A 16,934-nucleotide genomic window follows, 5' to 3' on the forward strand; every position below is an offset into this window, starting at 1 on the left:
AAAGTGGAAATAAACAATACCTAAAAAAGGATACAGAAACCTCTGCAAATAGCTAAAAGTCAGTAAAGGCAAATCATTTAGTTGATGGAACATAAAAAAGAAGTTAAATATGATTAATTCACCGAAAGTAGAATTGAAAGATTGTGTGAAAGACGCCGGAGAACGTCTGCTAAGTGGCAGCAAAGAGAAAAGACCATAAAAAGAATTCAGCACAAATCACCGGATTATGCACCTTTTTCTGTTTTGCTAAATTGGATCAAGATCATTTATTTGGTGCAGGTGTATTTCAATTTGGTATCCATGAGTAAAGACTATTACCCGGAACAAGCAGTTAACAACAACAGGATGAGTAAAGCCTGGAAGCAAAAAAATTAAGATGGGTATAACAATCTTCTGATATTAATCTCATTAACTTTTTTTATTTTCACATTTCGCATCTCATTAAACCATTGACACACGGAGCAACAACTCACTTTCTTCCATGTGCATAAACGGAAACAAATTCTGCGCTACGTTCCTCAGGATATAACAACAATCAAATCCCACTGGCTTTCAGACGTAAACTAGAACAGGCTCAACTTTGGTGTGACCTCATTTCTAAGCTTCAGCTTCCGAGACAAATCGAATGCATCATAATAAAAACTTCACTCAGATATAAAAACATTGATTTGGCCCCAAAAGTGATTTTGATTTCAGAGTTTTGGGTGAAAAAAAGAAACTGCCACAAGAAACGAAGGACTTATAGGTGAAGTACCATGACTGACCAGTTCTAAAGAAACACCATCTGCTATTGGAGTTTCCTGTTGGTGCAAAACAAAATGCCAATTTTGGCTTTTAATTAGACTGGACTGCATTTGATCCGTACCTGATCTGGATAATTTCACAATGAACATACTGTGGATTCTTTAAAACACACTTTGAAATTTATGAAAGCTTTGTTCTATTTGTAAAAACACAGAGGACATTGTTAGTGTTAGTTTTTTGTAGACGTAACATCTCGTCTGATTGTTGTGAGCCCAGACACCTGACATAGTCCTATTTAATGAACTGGATATATGATTAAATCTCTGAAAAACACATTTACAAATTCTAAAATCAATTTTGTCAGGTTTTACATGTACGCTGTAGGCATTTGGCCGTTTTTACACTACCGCCCACTGTATCATGCACTAGCTACTCCATCCAGTACGTTTGAAGTATAAAAATAAGAACAGGATTCACACTCTTAATTATTTGGTACTCCTCAGCTTTTAACACTGAGATGGAGATGTAGTGTTTTGCTCTGAATCTGTCAAGAGATGTTTGCAAAAATGCTTCTGTTTGCATGCTTCTAATCATCATTTTAATATTTTTTTTTATTTTAGAATAGTAATTTCTGGACCAACAAAAAACATTTTCTGCATGAGGTTTTAATCTTTTTAACAGGATTTGAAGGGTGATAAGGATTCATTAGAACTATTCATTTACAACCTCGGTTAAAGCGGCTTGTTTTTTCAAATGGAAGGTGAAAAATGAATTCCTTTAATCAGTCAGATGTGTTTAATTTCAGCTCAGTAAATCACTTTACATAAAACAAATACAGAAAGCCAGTCATGCTCAATGTACATGCGTTTTATCGAGACATTTATTTCTGAAGGTCATTTTAGAAGTTAACTGTAAATGAATACACGCATACGGATATTTCCAAGCCCGTATTTCTTAGGTACAATTTTACGCCAACAGCTGATTAAAACACAACAGTTCAGATTAGAATATTTCATCAGACCAATTCAAAACGTTTTCATTCAGAAATGTGGGGCTTAATGAAAACACCTGCCTTCAAAAGGTTACTTTTAGTCTGACTAATGAGCCTCATTGGAATGCATATTACAATGCATCGAATATGACTGTACAACCTCAGAAAATGCTATTTTTTGTCATTAATTTTTGTATTTGACAAAGTAATTTAGGAAATAAATAATGAATTTAAAAAACTCACTTCACAATTTGAGGTTACACTGGATCCAGAAAGTTTTAACTTTTCCTCCCATTCCTTTTTGCACATTCTCTCCAGCTCACTCCTGTTGTTAGCCAGGCAATGATGCTTGGATTTAGGAACAAAAAGTTCTATTTTTTTTTTCTCCCATCAGTTCACAGTATGTCATTTCTCATTCTCTGATAACCTTCTGTCTTGGCAAAATTTAAGCAAGATGCCATGTCAGACCAGACACTATCATAAAGGTCTAATTGCTGGAAGGCAGTTGCCATGGGTGACCTCATGGATAGTTTCCCTAAAGCCCCGTTAGGTTCTTGGTCACCTTTGTGACCAGGCTCGTTACCCATGATTATTCAGAGTAGTCTAGGGAGAGTCCAACTCTTTCTGTTTCCATACAAACAAAACCACGGTGCTTTTGGGGATCCTCAGTGCTGTGAAATCTTTTTTTTTTTTTTTGCATCTTTCCCTTTGACACACAATCCGGCCTCAAAGGCCTACAGGCATCTCTTTTGAATTCATTGCATAGTATCTTCTCTGATATGCTCTGCTTAAAGTGAGAAGCTGTATAGATAAGCTTAATCCATTCTAAATCATAAATTTACAACAGGCTGGCTTCAATCGAGGTGCAGAAGGTTCTTCGGGATAAGTGGAAATCAGACGCAAATGAACAAATTGGAACAAAGCGTCATAGCAAAGGGATTTTTTACTAAAATATCCGGTAAGTTAAATGCTGACATTTTCAACTATTTTGCAAAAATGGCTAAAAACTTGTTTCGATTTGTCATTATCGAAACAAGTCATGGGAGACTATATCTTAAATCTAAAATGTGTAAAGAGTGAAGATGCACTCTTTTTTTAAGCAGATAACTGCCTGAAAATATGTCCTCAAAGTCATAGAATCATTTACATTCATAAAATGACATAATGGATTGCTCTACAAGCACGACAATAGTCTATGCTGTGAAAGTGATTTGACAATATGCATGTCAGGATCACCGACTCTATAAAACAAACAATTCAACTGTGTAGTAAGGGATCACATTTAAAGCCTTCATTGAGCTGCAGAAGAATATAGATTGAGTCAGCTTTTCAGTGTGGAACAAAAAGGTTTTCCTTTCTACCGACTCCACTCTTCCACGGTTTTACAGGCGGCTCTGAAATGACAGTGCCAGCTCTGATACATAATCATACATTTATAACATTTCTGGAAGGCTTTATATGAATTTACAAGAGTTGCAACCGTGTCCCCTGAGAGTAACATGTTATTTTTAAAACGTATGGAAGGGGGTATTTTATATGTATGCCTCCCCAACAAAAAAAAAAAGGAAAAGTGAAGCTCTGCACAGTAGCTGGTGCTGACAAGTCCTTTAGAAGCAACATAGCTCAAGGGTGTTCATTCACTTTGTAATAAAATCTGCATCAAGATAAACACAAAGTCAGATCTTTCATATAATAATCCATCTCAACAGAACAAATGTCTTTGATTGCGCTACACTCTTACAAATTGAATGGGGACCCTTTTTTGCAGTCTACATAAGTCAAGATCTGTCAGTTAATCTGTTAAATGAAAAATAAATAAATAAAACTTTCTGGTTTCAAAGTGTTGGCGGTTCAGTTGAATGAGCTGCGATAAAGATGATTGAACTGCACACGTGTCTTTGCTAAAAAGTGGCCAAATGAAGGTGGATGTAAAAAAAAAAAAAAAAAGTCTTCTTGGAACATCAACTATTAGCTGCATGAGTCTTTAAACATCAGCATCAGAAGTGGGCAATAAAAAACACCATCAATCAGCCTCTACTCAAAGTTGTTGCTCACTGTACGGAAACAGAAAATGGGATGGTCTCGTTTCAGTCTGTGGACTCTAGTTTTCCTGTTGGTTCCTCTGAATCACATCTAAATAGAAACGTTAAAATGAAAAGACTTAAATACTTGCATACCAGCAACAAAATTGGCATTCTTATCAGCTGCTCGTAGTCCTTCCAATTATTTGGATGCTAAGTTCCAATATTAACTGGATAAATCAACTGAGTCCGCTCCTTGTTAAACTTAGCACGTTGCAGTGTTCCTAATTTCGCATAATGCTGCCGTTTAGTATGTCCTTAATAAGGCTGCTGATTTCTCTGTCAATCTAACCAAAAGCAGACAGAAATGACCAGGCAAACCAAGTCTGAGTGCAAATAAAACAAACCACGATATTCCATTCATTTACATGAGCATCACATTTGATCCATCTCATAATAAAATATTCTTCGGTTCATCTGTTAGCTTCTGAAATAGATGCTTTGTGATTGTTATAATGCACAGAGATGCAATTAAAAGTTCTTTTAAGACTTTTCAGAAAGAAGACGTGCCTGAAAATCAATAAATGCCACTGGAACACGAGCATTGCTTGGTGTAACATTCTGTCGTTGTCACAGTGATTAATGAATCTAAATATGATACAACAAGCCGAGACGGCGTCTCGGCGCTCCGATGATAACATGGTTATGAGTGCATACAGCCACAAGGCATCCAAGGACGGATCATGAGAGAGGTCATTTTTAGAACACGGTTAGTCTTCAGATGGTAGAAATAAAGGTAGAAATATTATATCTGACTGCATTTTGTTCCAACAGCAGGTTTTTTGAACTAATTGAAATTGAGAACTTAACTAGCTGTTTGGGGATCAATAAGCGAGTCATATTTAACAATCACACGGGTCAGTTATTGTGCAGCACAGTAGGGAAATCCATCTAAAGTAACCCCATATGGTATAGGGCAGAAAGATATATTGGGTCTTTTGAGATCATCAAGAAACTTTACAATTGCAGAGATCTTTACTGATACTAACCAGTTTCGACTAAGTTGCAGTGTAGAGCTTGTCCACCAATGCTCCAGATATATAAAACTGTCAATTTAGCCATTGATTTGTGTGAAGTATGCAACTATAAAATAAATAGGCACATGTGGGTGCAAGAAGCACAACAGAGCAAAATCAATACTGCCAACTAAGAAAAGGAGAATTAGTTTCATTGACTGCAAGCATTTTTTTTTTAAGTATAGGAAGCAGATGTTCCAGCTAAGTAATTAAAAGTATCCGATAGCTGGAGCAGAGGTGATGCATTGTCTGAGCTGACGGTGGCCGTGCACTGTGCCCTGAAATATCTCAGAGAAGCTGACAGTCAATAGAAGAGTTACCATCTGGGGAGAGATTAGCCACTGCAGATGTAAATCTGTGGGAATAATTAGTGCAGCAACAACATTACCTCTGCGTTGTAATGACGAATGAGGCAGGCTAGTTGAAACCTTTTGTGTTCGTCTCTGTATTCTGAAAAACCTGCAAACGAGCTGAGCAACGAAAGCTTGCAGGAGTCGTGACATGTCTAAATAAAACCTTTAGACAAATGATAATGAACGTGGGGGGGAGGGGGAGAAATACTAAATCATGTTGGAAATGGTCACTTGTTAGCCACAAAACAGGTAAAAAAAAACAAATATAAGACTCTAATAGCGGTCTCTCAGAGCCTTGCATGCGGTTGCTAAGAATGCAATGTATAGACAGGCTCCATTAAGGCTTGAAAAGCTTTAAATTACTACATAAACCAAGTACTCGGGTGCACTTTGAATGTTGAAATGCTGCAATATGATGCAGATGACTCAGACCTCTTTTCATATGACCCATTCAGCCCAGGCTTTTTGTGCCGTCATTATCCATCTGTGCCATATGTGTTGGTCCAAACTCAACACAGGGGGTCAAAGCCTATTTTAGCCAAGCAGGCAGCATGTGTGTAACATACTATTGAGCACTTTCTGTGTTGCTGGTGTGAGATAACTATGATAAGAGGCATAAGAAAGACAGAAATACTTGCTTATATTTTCCTTGGATATTCTATACATGTACTAAATTTTAACATTTACTAATATATCACCGCAAAGTTAACTCTCATTTGTTACGTACGTTTTCCAGTGAGGAAGAGGAAAACCTAAAACTCAGGAATAAACAAAAAAAAAAGCGTCCTATTTTAAATAAAAGCAGGAATCTGGTTCTTTGTTGACGACTGGAAGCCAGGAAAGCGCAACATTCCTTTGTCAGAAGCAGCAACCTTGAGAATAGGAATGGAGCTGTCAGGGATCTAAAAAGGTTTGCGCTCTGGCGCTCCAGCTACATGCACCTCATCAGCACCGGCAAGAGGAAACTTGTTTTGTGCACAGACTCTTTTCGAGCACATTTGAACGAGCCGCCAGTCAAGTCACTGGTCGAGGAGCGGCGGCTGCATTCCTCGTGAAGAAAAGTAGATGAGGTGGAGATAAATAAAGACATAAAAACGGCCAGGAAGGTGTCGGCACGAAAGGTGGGCACGTATAAAGAGATTGAGACCTGGGGGGAGAGAGGCTGACAAATTAGAGCTGTGAAAAGGAGAACGCGACAGGAAATCTATAGAGTCAGAGCTGAGATTGTGCGGGGGCCTTGTTGAATGCGGTGTCGTACATAAAAGATAGGAAAGCCTCTTTATCTCCTTACATTGCTGCAATGAGGAGGGAAGAGTAAAGATTATGCTAGTCTCCACAGAGATGGGGGCCGCGTTTGCTTTTGACTCAAGCACACTTAAAGTGGATACGCTTTATAATGTGAACAGCACAAGAGGAATGCTGATTGCAAAATAACAGGCGACCGAGTATCTCCGATAAAAACAAATTATCTGGGAGTAGAGTTCGGATTCGGCCGGGTGGAGGGACCTTTTGTAAAAAGCTGCAATAACAAAGTTAAACTGTCAATTTGTACCAAATCACTTCTGAGGTAATAAAGCAAATTCAGCGGGAAGTCTTATTTCCTTTCCTAACTGACGCAAAATGATGTTTCCCTGTATTGTTTAAAAAGACAAAAAGGGAGATATAATTTTTCTCTGTTTTCTCTTTCGTTAGATCAATTTCTGGGTTCTAGAAGGACTTGCACAGTCACTGTTTCTACAATCAGCACTGCCAGAGAGATGCCATTTCTGCATTCATGTCACTTCCAAGATGTAAATTATTCATTATGTCCCTCAGTGGTGGAAATGTCACAGGAATGTACTTCCACTGACAGACAAACACTGCGACTGAGATAGCCTGTGGCCCACTCTGCGCGTCTGGATTTAAGTTTCCCGTGTCCAATAATCACGCTGTACATTATGCACATACGTAAAAATTAATTATCGGGCAAATTCGGGTATGACTGTCTCAAACAAGCATGTGACATACATAGTTTTGTATGCTGAACATTAATTGTCTCTTTTGACACTGCATTATAATTTATCATACCACTATAAATGCTCCAGACACGGAGCTACAAGCTTGTAATTTCGTTTTATTTACACCATTTCATTAACACGCATGCACGCACGCAGCACAATTATAGCTGTGTCAACGTTATGCACCCGTGAGACGTCTGATGACATTATTACTCCCCCCTGCTGAGCCGCTGGACAATTGAGTCATCGCTTTTGTGACAGCTGCTGGTGGGAGATGTGGACCGATATAGCCAAGAGGACCTCCACCACGGACACAGACGGTGAGTCACCAGTGCTGAGGAATGTCTCTGCTTGCGTGTGCGTGTGTGTGTGTGTGTGAGAGAGAGGAAAGGTGTCGGTGTAAACACCATCTGATCTGCTACAGTCTGTTTGTTCTGTTCAGTTCCATTAATCTTTATGATTTTGTCTTTGGTTTTGGTTTGGCCACTGGACGGTTTGGGTTAATTATCGGATTACACAGTTTTATAACTCTGTGGTTTTGTTCTTGACAGCATTAATGTACGAGCACTTAAAGGGCTCACATGTGTCTCGTTCCTTTATTATTAGAGTAGGATTTAGACCCGATAAAGATTTTTTTCTTCATTTAACCAAAAAAAAATAGAATATTACAAAAATACGACTTTTTTCAAAGTAAAATATACTTAGTTTCTAAAGGAATGATGCAACTGAAACAGGCTTTTCGGTAAGTGCTGGAATTTCCACCTTCATTTGAAAGCATCCAATCAGAATCCATTCTCTGCTGTTGCCAAGTAGACAAATGGACCCCATCAGTACAGGGATTGGTGGGCCCTTTGTAATATTACCATCAGTGTACTGCTACCAGCTTATATGACAGAGATGCGAGTTGTGCAGAAGGAGAACTTACTTTCTATTCAATCCAATAATATGCAACATGGTTTCACTCGAATCGGCTAAACTCAATTTTTGAACTTAAGGAACCTAAGCCAATAGTTTTTAAATCGCAATTTATTTTTAACAGATCTCCTTTACCGACAGTTGATTTTTTTCCCCCAAAGTTGTCCTTGTGGTTTATTTTTATGCTCTGTTTGTTGGGTTTTTACAATGTTTAACTTTGAATTGAACAAAACAATTCCTGGGCGCAACTTCTTGATCAAAGGTCCAAGGATTTGCAACAAAGTTAAAAAATGAACATGCTTTTGCCAGCGGGAGCAGCAAGTTTTCCCTTATCTTTTCTTACTAGGTAGGAGGACATTGTTCGATACTGGCAACTGTCTTCAGGGAACAAAAAAAATCCAAGATATGAAATACTGTACAGATAGAAGTTAGAGGTTTGATTTGAAGCCTTTGGACGATTCGCTTTGCTGTTTCAAACTTTTATGTGAAGCAGATTCAAAACTTAGTGGATTTAGGATCAATGGTACAGATTCTTTCATTTACCTCCACAGAACAAGGTTTTATCTTCAAGTCAGCTTTGCTGTCCGCCTTACTATCTTCTCAGCTTCAGAACCAGAATGACATACATTTTGTCATTTGTGCCTCTGTCAATATCTACACGCAGCCCATATTTTTGTGTGCGCTGGCAAAAGTGACAGCAGCAACAGTTACCTGGGAAAAACTTCTAAATTAAGTTATTTCTTTTTAATTACAAAAATAAGCAAAAGCTGCTAATTTAAGATACAACACTAAAAATATTCACCTCAGGGTTTTATGATTCTTGCGAACAGACCTTGAACAATAATTATTGTTTGATTGGCAGTCCTCTGGTTGGATTCCTCGTCCAAACTGGGGTTTCTTAGAGAATTGTTTTATTATTGTCGTTATTAAATTACACTCTTTGCAATCCTTTTCTGACAGTATATTTTTTCCTTTAGGAGAGCTCTCACCTTGTGACTGAAATGAATGAAACTAAAATCTCAGACAGCCACGGTTAACTGGATCAAACAAACCAATGCAGTCACCTTGCAGAATGACAACCTGTCAGGCGATGGCAGCAGACCAAAGACCATTCGGAGAGGCCAACACATTATTAGCCGTTTGCTCTGATGGTGGATTAAAAGGTTGATTTTTCATTACATGAGCCGTGTTTCCATTGGTTTTAATGTTGGGACAAAATAAACACCTGAGAGTCAAATAAAGTGACTCACAGGGGATCATGTACAAGTTGGTATCCACAATTAGAAATGATTGACGATTTCCACATGTGTGAATGAGTCACTCTATAATTGGCAAGAGCCACTGTCGATGAATCCAGTACAAGGAAAGAGACGGGGCTTATTCACGGTTAGAAAACTGCAACTAAAGGTGTTCCAGAGCATCATACAAGGGGTGTTCAAGTGAGAGACTAATAATTTTGGTATCATGCCAAGACAGAATATCAGCAGTTTTATTTAAATGCATTCAGTAGTTCATGTGTATTTGAGGGCGGGTAACAAAAGTTACACAATGAAGGGCAAAAAATAAATAAATAAATAAATAAATAAATAAATAAAGGACATAAAATAAAAAATGTTGCAACTCCATTGCTACAAAAGTGGCAATAATAGTGTAGGACAAAAGGTTTACCTCAAACTATTTACTAAAGTGTAACTGAAAATAACTTTAACAGAGTAATTGATGACACCTGTTATGATTCCAGGCTCTAGTTTTAGATGCTTACAGTGTTTCAAATGCAAATGTTGAGACAAATAAAGACAAAGTATGTTTCTGTAGATTTTTCAACCAATTAAGACTTAACAGTTGCATGTTGCAGAAAAGCAAACTGCAACTCTATTAAATCCCTTCGTAATGTTAGAAATAATTGATAAACTTACTGCATATAAATCTGAACCAAGCAGAAAGTCAGCTGGTTAGACTACAAACGTCTTGCACATGAAGATGTATGCCCAAACGCAGATCATTGATCCCTGTTCAGCTGTAGTGACATGGCGTCTTAGCAATTAACCTGGGTAATGAGGTGGGTTGAAAAAGTGCTGTTTAGCTATATAGGTCATCAGTTCTACTACTTCAGACACTCTGACCAGAACTGTTCGGTTTTCCTCAGCTGGGTCACCTGTTCAGAAGTCCCTCACCCACTGAAAGCACAGTGGCTCTCGACAAAGGACAGAGTGGACTGTGGTTTTTGGACAAACGTGTTGAAGAGGAGCCGCGGAAAGCCGCGACGACGCTAACCGCGCACCTGGCTGTAAACATACAGCAGCGTTGGACCTCGAGCTCAGCTAGCGGTTGTATCAGCCGGCTTAGCTATTACAACAGTTAACAGAGCAAAACATGTTGTTGACTGTGGCACAGCATTAGTTCCACTGCATTAGACACAATGACTATCTCTGTGACAGAATCTCATTCACAAGCACGGACGCACACGCGCGAGCGCTGCCATTATATCCCCGACGGAAACACGCTGCACCCCCATTTACAGCACAGTGGTGTGTTTCATGTATGTGCGCCGCATGAGGCGATATCATTAGCATTCTGATGTAAACAAGTTCCCTGACACAGCTGTGTCGTGGTCTTTCAAGTCACAATGTGCCCAGCGTTGGGTCTTTTCTCACAATATGGGTCATGCACATAAACGCTTAGAGTAAATTAGGTGATGTTCCAGTATCTTTCTTACAGTGGGCAAGATGGCACTTATAGAATCTCTCCAACTCCTATTCAGCGTGAAAACAGCTACAGCTAGTCCATACTTAAAATAGCTTTTATTTTTTACCAATAAAAGAAACACTTGAAAAGGAATGAAACTGTTGCATGCTCTTCAAAACCTTCCTTTGACTCAAATGTGCTGGAGATGTGACACATCTAAAACACGGCAGACGGCAAGCCCTGAAAACCAAGGGACTAGAATGGCCTAGTCAATGTCCAAGCCTAATTTCAATTGGTAGTATGCTATACAATTTGAAAATCGCTGCTCACAGATGCTCTCCATCCACTCTGACTCAGGTTGAGTTATTTTACATACAAAAAAAACAAGATATTTTACAGTGGAGACACACTCCAAAGGATTGCAGCTGTATTTGCAGCTAAAGGTGCTTCTGCAAATTATTTACTCAGGAGAGCTCGATTCAAATGCATAACACATCCCACTTTTCAGATGTTATTTGAAAGAAACTGTGGAAAAAAAACACACACACACACACAGAGACACACAATGCACTGTAGAGATACTTGCTTTCTGACATAACCTTGGCAAAACAAAAAAGCAACACATTTTCAAAATACTCACACTCAGAAATACTTAGGTTGTTATTTAGGAATGTGAAACGACTAGCATCTGTTGTACAATAGCAGGACAAGCTATCCATTTTAAAGAAGAAACTCGCACTCTTAAAACACATTTTACAGAGATTTTTTTTTTTTAACATTGTCACGGATGTTTTCCTGTTCGAGACGTGCTCTCAGGCGAGGGAGTGCACTTGACTGAGCACTACTGCATTTTCTCCAAGTCTGTTGTTTAATGATAGTGATGGATTTGAGCTCCACTGGTATTTAGAGGCCGCGTTAGAGTTAGTGATCACTTTCAAGATTTTCCATGAGAGCCTCTGAGCTGATTTCAGATCCGTTAGAAACCGAGCCATCTAATAATAATAATTGATAACACTATTTATAGGCCCGAAGTGGGGCAATCTCTGCTTCCAGCACCACTTGTGCTACAACATATTTAGCACGCTCCCACTTCTGCATCCCTCCAGCAGTGGTTTAAGGAAAGAAAGGGAATGGGTGAATGAATGAATGAATGCACAAACAGCAGGCGCTTCAGTTAAAGCACCCATCCGAATGCTGCTGCAAACACTATCGCTCTATTAGCTCATCTGTCCCGGGCGTCCACTTAGTGAGATCTAACCCTTCCCATGAGGAGCCTGGGTCTGACTTCACGGTTCATCGGTTCAAACTGGAGACGTGCAAAACGCAGCAGTTTGCTGACCCACCTGCAGAGACCCAACGACAGACCTGTGGTCAAAGTTCGACATGAAACTGTTTGCAAGATCGCGTTTTATAACCGAGGTCAGGCCGAAAGTGGGTCCGCTCCAAACTTTAACGGGGAGGCGACGCTGGATGATTGGCAGGTTGCTTTCTGAGACTGGCAGGCAGGGCGAGCCGACACGGAGCAGAAGGGAGTGTGTGCCTTTCTTAAATCGAAAAGCAACTGAATTTTTAGACGCAGGTTCACGTTTATTGTCGTAAAGATGTGCAATGAAAAAAAATAAAGTCACAGTTTATTGCAGAAGAATTTTTAACAAAATCAGTGATACAATTTGGCAAACCTATTGTCAATAATTTTGCCAGCAGGACATCTTCTGAAGAGGGAGATGTATTCTTAAACATTCCTCTTTGCAGAATCTCCATCGATCATCCTGAGAACTGGCTCCTCTCTGTTCTATGGGATTTAGCTCTGGGGAATGTGGCGGCCATTGAAAAGGTTGATTTTGTGTCAGATTAAGTATTTCTTTGTTGATTTGGCTACATGTACCATTATCACCTTTTTCCATTTTCTGTTTTACTTTTGCCACAAACCACTACACATTTTCATTTCAAATCTCCTGATGTTTCGAAGACTCCCTGACGTCACGCACTCCAATAAGGTTTTGGTATTTGAAGGAGACCGACAGCATAACAATTCAGCAACACTACTTTACAGGGCATGAGGCTCTTCTGTTTATAGTTAACCAAACGTTACAAGAGATTCAAATCTAACAATCTTTGTCTTAATCTTAGTCACATTCAACCAAAGCCCCACACATCCAGTGAAAGTCCCAGTAAGATTCAGCAAACTCCACACGTTTAAGGTTGTAATGATGGAGGAAAAGCTTTGTTCTGCTATCACTCACAAACAACCAGTTGGCATCTGGTGCACCTGGTTAGTGTCAAATGGTTGTTATTTAGACTTGGTTTTCGCCCAGATGCCAAACATGGCTGCTGTTCTCATAGTTTTTGTCCTTCTTTCCTGCCATCACCGTCCTACTTTGTTGCACGTGTTGACTAGATAAATAGGGATCCTTGCCCAGTCCGGTGACCAATGGCTTAAACAAACAGGCTGCTGTGCCGTGTCAGATTTATACTCCGGTGGAACAAAAAAAAAAAAAGTTATACTAATTGGAGCTTCAAATAAACCTTTATTTTAAAGGAAACTTGTAAAAAAAAAACTTATTGATAAACACTGGATTATTTTCCTTAAATAAAAAAAATTCACTCAAGTTAAATATTTTTACAGCCATGTCTCTGTATCTGATCTTATTTGTCAAGAAAAAGGAGAAAGATCCCATAAACTGATGAAGTGCTCTGCATTACAGCAGCAGGTCCCTGCCAAACCACGAAGGAGCTCTTTGTTATCATTTCCAGAGTTTTCGGGTGGGGATGCATGCAAACAGCCCTGCCCCTCCATCCCACCCTGGTACCACTTCCAGACGACCCAGATGGTGAAAGGAGAAAGAGCGGTACACCAAGGAGCAGATAAGCAGCTGGTGATGCTTTGCGTTGGATATTTTCCTGCTTCACTCCTGTCCCCCTTTCCCTCCCCGGGCCCCCATTCGCAACTCAGCAAAGCATATTTCACCTCCTATATTGTGACCTTTTACACTCCTGTTACCTTCTGAATTTGTAACCTTTGAGTAATCCATGCACCCACTTCCCCGCCACATCTAGGATCCTCCTGCCACTTATTCCCCATGACAGATTGTTTGTCAAGCTCTTTCAAGATAAAAAAGAAAAAAAAACAAAAAAAACGCTTTTCTCCCTCCTGATCGATCATCTCCGTTACAGGATCAATGGTAATCTCGGCACTTACCAGCTGCATGCCACAGATGAAGGCCAAGGTGCACCTGCCGCTGCAACACCCCATGATCCCCTCCTCCTCCTTCTTCTATGCAGAGGTCCAGAAACTCTAGATAATTCCCAAAGTCTCTCCTTCACCTCCACCCGCCCCTCCAGCGAGGGGCTGTCTGGCTGACTGGCAGCCCCGGGTGGAGGCACTGCCTGGGGGCCTCGGAGAGAAAAGCGCAGCCCCTGTGCTCCCTGGTGCTCACAGCAATCAGGGCTGACTACTTCATCCAGATGAAAACCTGATAAGTGGTCTCCTTTAAAAAATAAAATAAAAAAAAACACACAGGTCAGGGATCAAGTGTGGAAAGAGGCCCTTCAGGACAGTTTAGCACAATTCAAGACAACAAGTTAATATTTATCTTGAATAAGAGGCAGGCAATGAGCATCTTTAGCAGGGGAGGTGGAGAGAAAAATCAAACAGGTCTTCTCCTATTGTAAACTAAATGAAAACTCCACTGCATTGACGAGAAAATGTTCCAGCTGTGTCCATTCGGCTCCTCCAGACTTCACCTAGTTGGACCGGTAATCCGTTCAGGGCTCATCTCATCGTTATCCCTGCTGAATTGGCACAATCCTGGACAGCACCAGACAGATGGTGGAACTGGCTGGATATATTCCCACTGATCTCTCAGATCTTTCGCTCAATAATCCGATTAAAAGCCCCGATTGCCTGCTTTGGTAAGGGTAATATGTTTCCAGGTGGAGGAAACAAGTGAAAGTGGTTCAGGCATGCATCTGTCTTTTTTTTCTTTTTTTTTTTAAATCCTCCCCAACGCACAGACGGGCTCCTCTCCTCTTCTTATCTCAGGGGACGGGCACGTAGCGGCAACATCCTCTCCTAAACACTGCTGTCTTCTTTCCACACGAGTTTTCCCACTAAATGTCCTGACTTTATCCAGACAGACAGTATAGCGTGGAAGCGTTGATAGGGTCTCCTGATATATGTCAGCCTCCTGGAAGATGATTTCTGTGGCTCCTCTGTCTAATGAGTCCCCTTCCTTAGGATCATCTCCCCTTCAGGTCCACAACCAGCTTTCTCTCTCTCTCTCTCTCTCTCTCTCTCTCTCTCTTGGTGAGAACCGTCATCCGATTATCCCCAGCCTTCTTCTTTCTGATAAAAATAAAAAAACACTTCCACAATAATAAACACAAAAGCAACAACAAGAAAAAAAACACACTGGTGTCCGAATTACGCGCAGAATTTCGCGTTGTTAAATTCCAGGTCGAAAGTAAGTCTCCAGACGTGACGCGCAAAAGCGGATTCGAGCCAAATGACGTCCGGGTTCAGTTTCTTGTCTCAGGATTTGTCTTGAAGAACTGGGGAGGGGGAGACAATGGGAACCGGGATGGACCAACGGACCGAGAGAGACAGCCGTGAGGAGCGTCTCCCGCCTGCCATCTGTCAAGTCAAACCGCACGCCTCCATGCTGCTGTTCTGGTGCGGATTTACAAAATAAAGGTGCAGAATGTGACAGCGTTATTATTCTTTTTTTTCTTTTCTTTTTTTTTTCCAGACATTAGAACGAGTAACTTGTCCTTTCGCTGCTTTGACGTGGTTCAGTTTTTTTTTTCTTGAAGGGGTTGTCTTTAATAGTGGTGCGTATTTTGTGTGATTTACCTGAAGTAGGACATTTCAACATCCACCTTGGAAGAATCTGCTGGATGGCTGACCTGAAAGTCCTAAAGCTACTCCGAGTTTTTAGTCAATATAATGCAGCACGAGTTGCTTTAAAATATACATATTTAAATAATCTGCAAGGTAAATGTCGACAGATGAATTTTAAAATGAGTACAGATGAAAATGAAAACAGATGAAAATGAGTACAGTTATTAATCGAATTGCAAAAACACTGTAGTACCCAAAGTTTTCACAAAAAGGTCAAAATGTGGTTTATGTACTGTGTGTGTTAACCTCCAAAATTACAAACACACAAAAAAAACACCAACAAAAAAAACCTTGAGCGTCATTAGCCGCAATTTGTTCAACCCACATTAATTAGAAACTAAAAACTCACCTTCGTAACCTCAGAGACAGAGTCAGTATTAATTTATATTTGTTCAAATTGAGGTTTGAGCTATTTCCTGACGTTCATGTGGTTTCTGCCGCCTTCTTCAAGATGTGGAAAAACAAACGAGCAGACAAATGCTGCCTGGTAGCTGTCGATGCTAATTTTACCCTTGTTTAATTGACGTAGGTAACTTCAGCTAATAGGGTGACGCCTTTCTTCCTCCTCGTGTGCCACAGCCAATAAGTGAAGCTTTTACTTTGAAGGGCAACCTAAAGAGGTTCTCCCCTGTTGTAGCTGCTGCTGGCTGACTTGCTGAGGCTGATGCTCGGCTCTGCGGGGGAGCAGTGGGCTTCTTTTACTCTCCAAAACACAAACATTGACAGGGCAAAGATGCTTCTTTTGCTCGGTTTGCAGCTGCTGCTGAGCACGGCCCTCTGAACCTTGATGATAAACTGGTGAATCAAGTGTGTCGCCTCCCTGATTCACTGGGGACTGGAGAGGGTCGTCTTTGAACTGTAAAGACTGCGTATCCATCCCCATTTTACATTTATCCGTTAAAAGAAAAGAAAAAAACCTCAAGGCTTCACTATCAAAGCTATAAAGAACAGTTTTTTGGCTTGTCAAAAACTTGCCCAGGATTGCCTCTAAATTAGAAATTGTCTTGGCCTAGCGTTTTAGAGTGTCTCGTCTGTAAATGACACCTAATTTCACTCTACAGTCCTGTGTTTTTCTGCAGCAGGCACTCCAGTTATGGATTAAGCCCAGATTCATATAAAATCGACCACTTTGTTTCCAATTTAAAAGTAGAGGAGTCAGTGAAAGTCTGCGCGCTTCAGGGGTCAATTGTGCCACGCCTATAATATGGCCAGTAGTTTAAACAGACACTGAGGTGGAGAGGGTATCAGTGCT

At 40.3% G+C, this 16,934-nt stretch overlaps 1 protein-coding gene across 2 annotated transcripts in view; it reads right to left on the minus strand.

Annotated features, from left to right (window-relative positions):
* The window catches only part of nkain2 (sodium/potassium transporting ATPase interacting 2), a 93,954-nt gene extending 77,774 nt beyond the window's left edge, over positions 1-16,180 (minus strand). The window contains exons 1-2 of one of the 2 annotated variants that reach the window (XM_008398094.2): positions 16,032-16,180; positions 13,982-14,270 (exon numbers count right to left, since the gene is read on the minus strand). In XM_008398094.2, coding sequence (XP_008396316.1) covers positions 13,982-14,035 — 54 coding nt within the window. In that variant the 5' untranslated portion in view covers positions 14,036-14,270; positions 16,032-16,180. Of the gene's footprint in view, positions 1-13,981; positions 15,430-16,031 lie in introns of those variants that run through there. The other variant, XM_008398092.2, reaches the window with a different exon arrangement.
* Between the last annotated feature and the right edge of the window lie 754 nt (positions 16,181-16,934).

The sequence above is a fragment of the Poecilia reticulata genome, linkage group LG21 (assembly GCF_000633615.1).
Source record: "Poecilia reticulata strain Guanapo linkage group LG21, Guppy_female_1.0+MT, whole genome shotgun sequence".
NCBI lineage: Eukaryota > Metazoa > Chordata > Actinopteri > Cyprinodontiformes > Poeciliidae > Poecilia > Poecilia reticulata.